The following is an 11680-nucleotide window of genomic DNA, read 5'->3' as shown; positions in this document are numbered from 1 at the left end:
CCTGTGGAGATAATAACATGCACAAAAACAAGACAGCAAACCCAAGCAACAATATACAACAAAACAACAATAAACCAATGACAAACAAAACAAAACAAAACACAAGACAGAAAAGCTTGTAGTTAGTTCAAGGACTGTTTGTTGGCCTTTAAGAGTGTTTTCCAGTCCAATCTGAGAACCGGATTTTTTTTAGGTTAATGAGTCTCCGTCATGTAGGGTGTGTTTTAAGCCCACGCAGTTTTGAAATATAGAAAAGAGCAGCTTAGGCACAGGAAAAAGCAAGCCTTGGAAACCCTATGGGGGCAGTTTTGCTGTGCTATATGAGGTCACTATGAGTTGAAAATGAAATCAATACACAACAGCAACAAGACTGCCCTTAATCCATGTGTGGTTATGAGGATTGCATGAGAAGATCCATGTAATTGTGCTGGGTGCGCCAAAAATGCTCAGGAAATGTTTCTCTGGTGCCTTTTGTTTACCAAGTACTACTGTTTGTAGGGGCTGGGACACACGGGTCTTGTTCTTAAGAATTTCACCTCCTACTAGGGGATACGGAGATAAGCAGATTCAGGGCAGTAGCACTTCGAAACCAAACCAAGACAAAACAAAAATGAATTCACTGCCATCAAGTCAGTACTGACTCACAGCAGGACATACAGGACACAGCAGGATGGATAGAACAGGGTAGAACTGCCCCCTGTGAGCTCCCAAGACTGTAACTCTCTTAAGGAGTGGAAAGCCCTGACGTTCTCCCGAGGAACCGCTGATGGTTTCCACTTGCTGACTTTAAGGTTAGCAGCCCAACGCATAACCACTGCGCCACCAAGGCTCTTTTTTTTGGGGGGGGGGCGGGGGGGAGGTCTGGCAATTTACTTCCCCTAATCAGCCCGTGAGGACCCTGTGGGTCACAGCAATCCAGCTGACACCTGAACTTAAGGAAGGAACTGAACCTGGTGGCCTTTTGTTCCGTTGTACCCTGGGTCAACATGAGGCCACTCAATGGCAGCTAAGCAGAAGTCTGTGAGAACCTTCCGGTGTGCTTTCTTCAGCGCCGCTTCCCTCCTCTTGTTTCTCTGTGGGGGCCTCTCTTCCGGTCCCCCTTCTTCTGGCCCTGTGTCCATCTGTTCTTGAAGGAACACTCCCTGTTCTCCCGTCTTCCCATACGTTGGCTCTACCTCCATAAACCGTGTTTATTTGCAGATCATGGCTTCCCTCCTCCCTTCCTCTCCCATTGATAGGTGGTTGTTTGCTACCTCTTTTCTGTGTCTGGCTCATCAAATCGTCAGTTGGGTTTCCCTGGTCCAGTTTCGCAGATCTCTACTCCAAAGTTGATGTCTACATATATTTATATCTTTTGCTTTTGTTTGTTTGTTTTGTTTATCTGTTTATTTCCAGATTGGGAAACTAGACCCGAAATGAAAGATTCAGATCCAAAGGAGGGCAGTTTGGAAGACCAACCATTCTGTGAGGTGGTCGCAGAGGGACCAACACGGAAGGGTGGCTGGTGTTCTTCCTTCAAAGGAGCATGGAAACAGGGTAACTGGCTGGAGAAGCAGGAGGGATGTGTAGAGACCCATCTGGAGACATTGGAAATGTCCCATGAGAACAAGCTTACTGGGGAGTTAGGCCCTGAATATAACGAATTTAAGGCTGTTTGTAAACAAAGCTCCACCCTGGTCCCACCAAAGTTGGAAGACTCCATGGAAAAGGGGGCCCATGCACTTGTAACACACAGAAAGCATTTCTTAAGTAACTCAGACTTAAATAAAGCTTCCAAAGTCTACATAGAGAAGAAGCCCTATGACTGTAGTCAGTGTGGCAAGGCTTTCAGCCGCAGCTCATCCCTGATAAAACACCAGCGGGTTCATACAGGAGAGAAACCCTTCCAGTGTAACATCTGTGGGAAGCACTTTATAGAACGTTCCTCCCTCACCATTCACCAGAGAGTTCACACTGGAGAGAAACCCTACAAATGTCATGACTGTGGGAAAGCCTTTAGTCAGCGCATGAACCTCATCGTGCACCAGAGGACTCACACCGGAGAGAAGCCGTATGTGTGCAGTGTGTGTGGGAAAGCCTTCCGGAAGACCTCATCCCTTACTCAGCATGAGAGAATCCACACAGGAGAGAAACCATACACATGTGGTGACTGTGGGAAAACCTTCAGCCAGAACATGCACCTCATTGTACATCAGAGGACGCATACCGGGGAGAAACCCTATGTGTGTAGTGAGTGCGGGCGAGCCTTCAGTCAGAACATGCACTTGACCGAACATCAGCGGACTCACACGGGCGAAAAGCCCTATGAGTGTAAGGAATGTGGGAAAGCTTTCAATAAGAGCTCATCCCTTACTCTTCATCAGAGAAACCACACTGGAGAGAAGCCTTATGTGTGCAATGAGTGTGGGAAAACTTTCAGTCAGAGTTCATACCTCATTCAGCACCAAAGGTTTCATATTGGGGTGAAACCCTTTGAATGTAACGAGTGTGGGAAGGCATTCAGCAAGAACTCCTCTCTCACTCAACATCAGAGGATTCACACGGGGGAAAAGCCTTATGAGTGCTACATTTGCAAGAAGCACTTCACAGGACGCTCATCCCTCATCGTGCATCAGATTGTGCACACTGGAGAGAAGCCTTATAAGTGCAACGAGTGTGGAAAATCCTTTAGCCAAAGTGCGTACCTCATTGAGCACCAGAGGATCCACACGGGAGAAAAGCCCTACAAATGCAATGAGTGCGGGAGGTCTTTCATCAAAAACTCTTCACTTACAGTCCACCAGAGAATTCACACCGGGGAGAAGCCTTACAGGTGCAGCGAATGTGGGAAAACTTTTAGCCGAAATGCAAACCTTACTCGACACCTGAGGATTCACACCTAGGAGAGGCATGGGGATGACTTCCATGTGGAGTTTTGCTTTTTGGAACTTAAGAAATTACACTGATGATTTTCGTTGCCATCAAGCGAATTCCCACCCATGACAACCCGTTGTGTGTCAGAGTAGAACTGTGTGATTTGACCAGAAATAGATCACCTGGCTTTTATTCTGCGACACCACTGGGTGGGCTTGAACTAGCACTTTTCAGGTTAGCAGCTGAGTGCAAGGCCACTTGCATCACTCAGGGACCTAGGGATCTCTAATTCATATCATTAGTGTGAGGGTCCTTCTGTTGGAGCACAAGAGCCAGTCAGTAGTAGAACAGTCCAAGAAAACTCTAGCATATGTGGGGTGTCCATGAGTCAGAACTGACTCAACAAGAATGGATTCAATTTTGGAAGGTAGTAATGGGAGTTCCACAATCAAGACTTAAAAGCATCTGAGTTCCAGGACCAGCTCTCTGAATAAATCATTACACGGAATTGAACCATTCACTTCATAGCTCTAAATCTCACTTTCCTCAGTAGTAAAGAGGGACGGGGTGAACTCAGCAAGTGAATACTGGGACATTTCCCCCTTTGCCATCTCCTCCGGATTGCCCATTTGTCATCACCTGTGCATTTCTTTGGGCTAGAAGGGCTTCAACCATTCCCGCATCCTACTCCCCGTACATGCTCCTGCAACACTCTGAAGGCCACCAAGTAACAGAAGCTCGTCAAGTCTTCTCGGGTGGGGGGAATAGCAGAGTTAGCTAATAACAATGTTTTAAATGCTTGCCTTTCTCATACTGTTCTGTTGTGATTTATTTTTAATAAAGGGAGGTCTTATCATTGATAAGTGGTTATCGTTGGTATCACTTATCACTGGTACAGTGGTTAAGCAAACTAAAAGGTTGGTGGTTCAAACCCAATGAGCAGTTCCACAGGAGAAAGCACCTGGCAAGTGGCTTCCATAAAAATTGTTGCCCGCAGGTGTTATGCAGTGGATCTGACTCATAGTGACCCTGTGTGCAACGGAATGAAACTGCCCTTTCCCGCACCCTCCTCACAATTATCGCCATGTCTGAGTCCCCTGTTGCAGTCACTGTACCAATGTGTCTCATGGAAGGTCTTTTGCTCTTTCACTGAACTTCTGCTAAGCATGATGCCCTTCTCCAGAGACTGGCCCTTCTGTATGACATGTTTGAAGTACACCAGATGAAGTCTCCTAGCCTTGTATTCTAAGGAGACTCTGCCTCTACACCTTCCAAGACAGAGTAAGCTGTGAAGTTGACAATCTAGGAAAGCCTACGGAGCCAGCTCTATTCTGCCACTGAGTCAGGATCAGCTTGATGGCACACAGCATTGCAAAATGGCAAGTCATTGAAGCAGGTTGATCAGTACTTAACTGTCCTGTCAGAAATGGTTTCCAGGGAATGGAGGGAGAAGAGGAGAAAACAAATAACAGGTTTGATATTCAAGTTGAAATTAAGTATTGGATTTAATGAGGAGTCCTTGGGGGGCAAAGTCAGCACTTTACTCACTGAGTGGTTGGCTATTTGATCCCACCCAGAGGTATCTCAGGAGAATGGCCTGGAAATCAATTCCCAAAGGGTCACAGCCTTGAAAGCCCCAAGTAGCGCCTCTCTACTCTGCATCGACGGGGGTCACCAGGAGTCCCAATTGACTTGACCACAACTGGTTTGGTAATGGATTTAATGGGTATACACATGATGGACAGAGCCCACAGCCTGTCTGGGTTTGACAGTTAAGACTTACTTGAAGGCTACTTAAGGTTAGCTCCCAAGGCTAACTTGAAACGGGGGTGCCCGCAGCTCAGTTTACACGTGGAATTCTCCCTGCCCCATCCCCCCACTAAAGTCTACTTTCCCCGGGAACTTTTCATTTTGTGCAGTTTAACATCTGATGCAGTTTTCCATACCATGGGGCGTGATCAGACTGCAGGCAGCCATATGACACAGTAGCAGAACTGCCCCATAAGGTTGCCCGAGGCTATATGGAAGCAGGTTTACCATCCAGGAGTCACGAGAAAAGACCACTTTGAATCCCCCAGCCACTCCGTGGGCTGAGTGGAGATGGGGCTGAGTGCTCCCCAATAGATTTATACTCTTGGACATCCTATAAAATTGCTAGGAGTCAGAATCCACTCAAAGGTAGTGGGTGTTTTGGGTTGGTTGCTAATGAAATGCAATCTGGGTGGCTCAGTCATTTAATTGCTTGGCAGTTAACCCAAAGGTCAATGGTTTGAACCGCCCCAGTAGCTGTGTGGGGAAAAGATGTGAGTCTGCTCTGTAAAGCTGAGTTTGGGAAACCTTGCAGAGTAGCATGACTGTGTTCAGTAAGGCTGCTATGAGTTGGATGGGCTGGCTGTTGCTGATCTATCCTGGTATGTAAGTATATCCCACACTTCCTGACACTGGCGTACATAAGGAGTACATAACTCATTTTTTATCATGTATCAATAAGCACCCTTTGGGTAGCAAACCAAGAGAAACAGCCAATCAGGCTTATAGAAACCATCGCCCTGGTCTCTGTGACTGCTTTCTTCCCCAGCCTGGCTCCGCTCGTGGGTTGAGGACTGTTTCCACTAAGCCCAGAGTGCATGTTTTCTCCACATTCAGAGAGAGCAATGTCTTCTCCCAGTTATTGGAAACAAGCTCTAAGCTTCATTCTATCCAACTCTCGGTGGCCAGAGAAATGTCATCTTGCTCATGGTCTTAAGTCTGGGCCTTGTTTTCAAAGGGCATGGGATTGATGGCCAAGGTTGGCCAGAAACCACTACCCAGACAGTAAGAGGGGGAGGGTCAATCCCATGCAAATCACAATATGGTGGGAGTGCTACACTATAGGAAAGGAGATCCCGAGGTTCATGAAAGTGAGGTATCATCACAGATTCCTTTTGCTTAGTTTTTCTTTTTTTTTTAAGATTGTGAATTGAGTGAAAGTTTAGAGCAAATCCGTTTTCTACCCAACAGACCATACACATTTTGTCCCGTGTCACTGATGGCAATCCCCACAATGTGGGTCACTCGACTTCTTCAGTTTTCTATTGGCATGCCTCCTTTCCAAATTTTGCTCTTGGGTAAAATGCTGCCCTTTCGACTTCAAGAGGATCATTACTGCCATGCTGTGTACCTCCCACGTGTTCTTGTCCCCTTTCCAGACCTGTCAGTTGTTTGGCTGAAGATTGAGCCGTGGAGCTAAGTTATTTCCTAAAACCTGAACCCTGACTAAGGGACGGTCTCTGGGTTCTGCAGTGTCTACCTGACCCGTAAGGCTATCTCACCACTCTCAGGACCTTCTAATGCGGTCCTTTTCAGAGCAGTTGGTCACAGTATCCAGGCACCGCTCACTTCTGCCCTCAGTGTGGTGGAAGCTGGTGTTCGTGTGGGCCACTGGAGTCGTTTCCATGTGTCTTCAGTTAACTGTGCTCCAGACTCACAGTTGTACCTTAGATGGCCGCTCACAAGCTTTTAAGGTCCGAGTCATGACTCACCGAAGGATGCAGAACAGTCTTTGTGAGCCAAGCTTTGCCTCCTCTGCATGCCTATGGTCGTGAGACCAGTCTCAGGCCCCAGGGCCCAGTAACTCATCCCTTCAAGATATTTGGTGATGTCTAAAGTTTTCATAATTTTGAGATGGCATTTTCTCCCAGAAGTCCTCTCACCATCATAGTCACCAGGAGAACCCTTGGTTGTGCTAATGTCCATAGCCTTAGCCTTACCAAAAGATGGGGGCAGGACAGCTTGGGCCCTATGGTCTGGGCTAGGCTGGAAGGGGCGGGAGGTGGGTGGGTGGCCAGAGTAGTTGAGAGGTTCAAACGCACACCAGTTTGCACCTGCCTGGCTAGTGTGCTTCGTCCACACACTTGTGTTCCTCTTGGAAAACAATCACAAGGCCAGCAGCAGTCACCAATGGTATTGGGGCAGATGAGAGGGTTAGAGACTTTAAATACCAGGTGAGCCAGGAAGACCTGGTGACAAGCGGAAAGGCGATTAGGGCAAAGGGAGGGAGCGGATTCAGAATCTCAGTGGTGTAAGCCTGGATTAGGTCTTCTTTGACCGCTCTCTGTTGCAGTTCCCTCACCTTCAAATGAGGAGACACTCAGATTTGGACCAGTCAGACAATTCCAAGGCCAAGGTGCTGCAATGAGCGGAGACCCTAACAGACGCTTCAAGAATAAAGCCACTCTCCTTCTCTCTGGGACTTTCTCGTCATTGACTATCTCTGCTCGCTCTCAGCATTTCTCTTGGTTTCTGTTATCTTTTCTTCATTTTTTCACTGCCTCTTCTCTCTTGCTTCTCTTCCCCATCCATCTGAGTTTTTCTCTGAGTTTCCCTTCTCTCTCTCGACGCTCTGCGCTTCTTTCTCTTTCTGGGCTGCTATTTACTCTCCCCTCAAGTTTCTGTTCCGCCCCCTCTATTATTCCACCTTCCCATGTGATTGACGCTGAAAGAAAAACGATCGCCTTGGGTTGCAGCCTGTGATCTGCACGCTGCACACATCACCTTTCAAGTGCCGTTGGCTCAAATATTGTAGCTCCATGGCCACACTGAGCTACACAAGAATCCGGGCAGCAACATCTTTATTACCTTGGGGGCCATGCTCTCTAATGTTAGCACTTGGGTGGAGAGGAGGGGAAAGAAGAGTAGACTAATAGATGGAAAGGGTGGTAAGTAGTGCCTGTCAGCAGCAAGGCACCAGGGGGACACGTGGTTAAGCACTGGGCTGCTAACCAAAGGCTCCTTTAAGCCCACTGAGCTGCTCCACGGGAGAAAGATTTGATGATCTGCCTCTGTGTAGATCCCTGCCTAGGAAACCATCGGGGCAGTTCGACTCGATCACACAGGGTCATGAAGAGTCAGATTGGACTCCATGGTGCCCCACAGCAGCAGCCATCATTATGGGAGAGAATCCCAGGCCTGTCTCCTGCTGTGCTGCTGGGTGAGCCCAAGCCATTCCCTTTCAGCTAATAGTTGAGCACAAACTCATCCAGGGATCTCTACCTCCCGAGGTTGACCTCTACCACCAGCATGTGTTGTGGAGCAGAACGGATCCTGAGGGATGGCTACGCTGTAATCTTTATGGAAAGAGAGCACCAGGACTTTCTTTAGCAGCACTACTGGTTGGGTCTGAACTACTAGCAGTAATCAAGCCATGAATCATGTGCACCACCCAGCAACCACTACCCCATTAGTAACACAAAACCCATTGCCATCAAGTCAATTCTGATGCACAGTGGCCATGTAGGACAGGGAGACACGCTCCATAGGGTTTCCAAGGTGGGAATCTGTACAGAAGCAGGCTGCTCGCGTCATTCTCCCAAGGAGAGGCTGGTGGGTTCGAACCGCTGGCCTTTCAGGTATCAGCGGAATGCTTTAACCTCTGTGCTACCAGAATTCCCTCTCGCCTGAGATGTTATTGTTCGGTGCTCCCGAGTCACCTCCAACCCACAGCAACCCCGGGTAAGTATCACAGAACACTGCCTGTGGTACTCGGCCATCCTCCCAATTGCGGCTGTATTGGCACCCTTGTTACAGCCAGTGTGTCAGCCCCTCTCACTGAAGGGCTTCCTCTTTTTGGTGTGCCACATGGAGATCACTAGGGAGCCAAGGAACAGAAGCTGCATCGAGACAAAGACCTTTCCCTAGCGTCTCCTGAGAGTCCTCCCCTACAACCAGTACCTGGAATTCAGCTTCTAGCCTCCGGGCCACCACTTGCCCCTCCCTCAGTTTGCCGTGCTGAGGAGGCTTGTGTGTTGCTGGAAGCCATGTCACTGGCATTTCAAAAATCAGGAGAGTCACACAAAGTGAGCGGGTTCCAGCAGCGCTTCCAGACTCAGAACAGCCCACCAAGAAGAAATAAGGTGTCCGCTTCAGAGGAATTGGCCATGGAAAACACCGAAACATTGTCAGATACTGAAGAACTCATGAGCAGAAGCAGCACATTGTCAGAGATAGTGCCAGAAGATGAGGCCCTCGGGTTTAAAGGTGCCCAAAACATGATGAACATGAGCTGCTATCTCAAAAGTACAACTGGACAAATGATACACTGTGAAAAGATTTAAGTGCTCAAGGATTTAATCTTGCTTGGATCCACACTCAATGCTCATGGAAGCAGCAGTCAAGTGATCCAAATGACACACTGCATTAGGTAATCTGCCGCACAAGAGCTCTTTAAGGTGGTGAAAATCAAGGATGTTACTTTGAGGAGTAAGGTGTGCGTAAGCCAAGCCATTGTATTTTCAATGACCTCCTATACATGTGAAAGTTGGACACTGAATAAGGAAGGCCGAAGGAAAAATGATGCGTTTGAACTATGGTGTTGGAGGAAGGAGATGAAAGTACCATGGACTGCCAAGGAGAAAACAGATCTGTGTTGGAGAATGGACAGCCAGAATGCTCCTTTCTGGCAAGGCTGGTGAGACTCTGTCCTATGTACTTTGGACATGTTCTCAGGAGAGATCAGCGCTGGAGAAGGACATCATTCTTGGGAAAGCAGAGGGGCAGCCCCCGAGAGGAAGACCTTCAACAAGACGGATGGACACAGTGGCTGCTCCAATGAGCTTACACATGAAAATCGGGAGGATGACGCAGGACTAGGGGAATGGTTCCTTCTGTTGTACCTGGGCTTGGTGAGTCAGCACCTAACACCACCACCACGTGATGCTATGGGTTAGGTCTGGGCTGCTAACCCCAAGGTCACAGGTTCAGATTCACCAGCTGCTCTGTGAGAAATGGAAACTAAAATACGTGGCTATCTGTTCCTACAAGGATTCACAGTCTTAGAAACCCTACAAAGAGCTGCTGTGGGTGGAATGATGTGAATGAGACAGAATCAGAGGCAGTTCGTGATGGTATCTTGAGACCATCTCTTCTGAGGTATAAAAGGCATTAAGGGGAGCAGAGATTAAAGGGACCTACCATCCCCAAGAGAAGCGAGCCAGGAGCAGAGCTCTGGACCCAAGGGACGACTGGTGCCAAGACACATGGGCATCCACCTGGTGCCAAGACACATAGGCATCCACCTGGTGCCAAGACACATGGGCATCCACAAGGAACGTTGGCCCACCGATGCCGAGAGCAGCCATGACCCTTCTTGCAGAGTACCCGACCGAGGAAGAGAGCCTTCCCCAGAGCTGGCCCCCTTAACTTGGACTTCTCCTCCTCTAAGCTGTGGGGGAGTACATTTCGGACGGCGAAGCTGCGTGACAGCAGGACAAGAAACTCAGACACCCCTTTTTGGTCTTTGTGACGCCTCCCCGCTGCCTGTTCTCGGTGCATGCCATCTGGCACGTAGACATGGCTGCCTTGCTCGGACCTAACTCCAGGAGAGACCTCCTCCCCAGGGGCAGTGTGGGACGTGCATGGGTGGTGCCTAATATTGCCCTGTAGACAGGAGCCTAACTTTAGGGAACCCCGGTGCATGATGCGACGGGATGCCCGCCTCCTCCACCTGTTTATTCTGTAACAGATGGCTCACGGTGTCTGGCCTGTGCCCTGTGCCCCACGGTCCTTCCCTAAGGACTGGAGGCTAGAGAACATCCCAGGTACACGACGTCATCCTCTCGGTCGCCTCTAAGTTCACTACAAAGTGGCACGGGGTCGAAATTCTGTTCCTCCCCAGCACCGGGCCGGCCACTCCGGTAGCAGCCATCTTCGGCTGGCCCACTTGGGGGCGCCTCGACGGGGTGCATCTTCTGGTGGCAGGTGAGGTTCCCCATGCGGCGGAAGGCCTTGCCGCACACCTTGCACTGGTAGGGCTTCTCGCCGGTGTGGATCCTGCGGTGGGCCGTCAGCGTGGGCTGGTGCCGGAAGGTCTTGCCGCAATGGCCGCAGAGGTAGGGCTTCTCGCCCGTGTGGATCCGTTCGTGCTGGACCAGCGACGACTTGCGGATGAAGGCTTTCCCGCACTCATCGCACTTGAAGGGCCGCTCATCGCTGTGGATGGCCTGGTGCTGGCACAGGAAGGAGACCTTGCGGAAGCTCCGCCCGCACTCGCCGCAGCTGTAGGGCTTCTCGCCTGTGTGGATCCGCAGGTGGATGGACAGGTGGGCCTTCTGGCTGAAGGCCCTCTTGCACTCGCCGCACTCGTAGGGCTTCTCCCCGGTGTGCGTCCGCTGGTGGACGGCCAGGTAGCCCTTCTGGCTGTAGGACTTCCCGCAGGCCGCGCACTGGAAGGGCCGCTCGCCCGTGTGGCTGCGCTGGTGGACCACCAGCTGCACGTTCTGGTTGAAGGCCTTGCCGCACTCGGCGCAGCGGAAGGGCCGCTCGCCCGTGTGGATGCGCTCGTGCAGGATGAGCGCCGACGACTTGGTGAAGCGCTTGCCGCACTCCAGGCAGCGGTAGGCCTTCTCGCCCGTGTGCGTCTTCTGGTGCTCCACCAGCGTCATGCTCTGCGTGAACGCCTTGCCGCACTCGTAGCAGCGGAAGGGCCGCTCGCCCGTGTGGATGCGGTGGTGGTTGACCAGGTCCGACTTCTTGCGGAAGGCCTTGCCGCACACCCCGCACTTGTGGGGCTTCTCGGCCGCGTAGACCTTCTGGTGGCCCAGCAGCGAGGCGCGCTTGGTGAAGTGCTGGCCGCACGCGTCGCAGGAGAAGGGCTGCTCGCCCGTGTGGGTGCGCTGGTGGTCCAGGAGGTGCGTGATGAGGGTGAAGGCCTCGCCGCAGTCGCCGCACCGGTAGGGCCGCTGGCCCGCGTGCGTGCGCAGGTGGCCCACCAGCTGCATGTTCTGCGCGAAGGCCTTGCCGCAGTCGCCGCACTTGTAGGGCCTCTCGCCCGAGTGCGAGCGGCCGGGGCGCG

General features: G+C 50.7%; 2 protein-coding genes across 2 annotated transcripts in view; one reads left to right on the top strand and one right to left on the bottom strand.

Moving 5' to 3' along the window:
- The window catches only part of LOC123521926 (endothelial zinc finger protein induced by tumor necrosis factor alpha-like), a 9868-nt gene extending 6213 nt beyond the window's left edge, over positions 1 to 3655 (top strand). The window contains exon 2 of the mRNA XM_045292336.1: positions 1396 to 3655. Coding sequence (XP_045148271.1) covers positions 1396 to 2882 — 1487 coding nt within the window. The 3' untranslated portion in view covers positions 2883 to 3655. The remainder of the gene's footprint in view (positions 1 to 1395) is intronic.
- Positions 3656 to 10302: 6647 nt separating this feature from the next.
- LOC123521943 (zinc finger protein OZF-like) overlaps positions 10303 to 11680 on the bottom strand; it is a 1815-nt gene continuing 437 nt past the window's right edge. Inside the window, exon 2 of the mRNA XM_045292374.1 lies at positions 10303 to 11651. Within this exon, the coding sequence (XP_045148309.1) occupies positions 10398 to 11651 (1254 nt within the window). The 3' untranslated portion in view covers positions 10303 to 10397. The remainder of the gene's footprint in view (positions 11652 to 11680) is intronic.

Source organism: Echinops telfairi, unplaced genomic scaffold, assembly GCF_000313985.2.
Source record: "Echinops telfairi isolate 266 unplaced genomic scaffold, ASM31398v2 ScPeMD7_655;HRSCAF=1070, whole genome shotgun sequence".
NCBI lineage: Eukaryota > Metazoa > Chordata > Mammalia > Afrosoricida > Tenrecidae > Echinops > Echinops telfairi.
The sequence above is the reverse complement of the archived record's forward strand: the minus strand, read 5'-3'. Positions and strand labels throughout refer to the sequence as shown.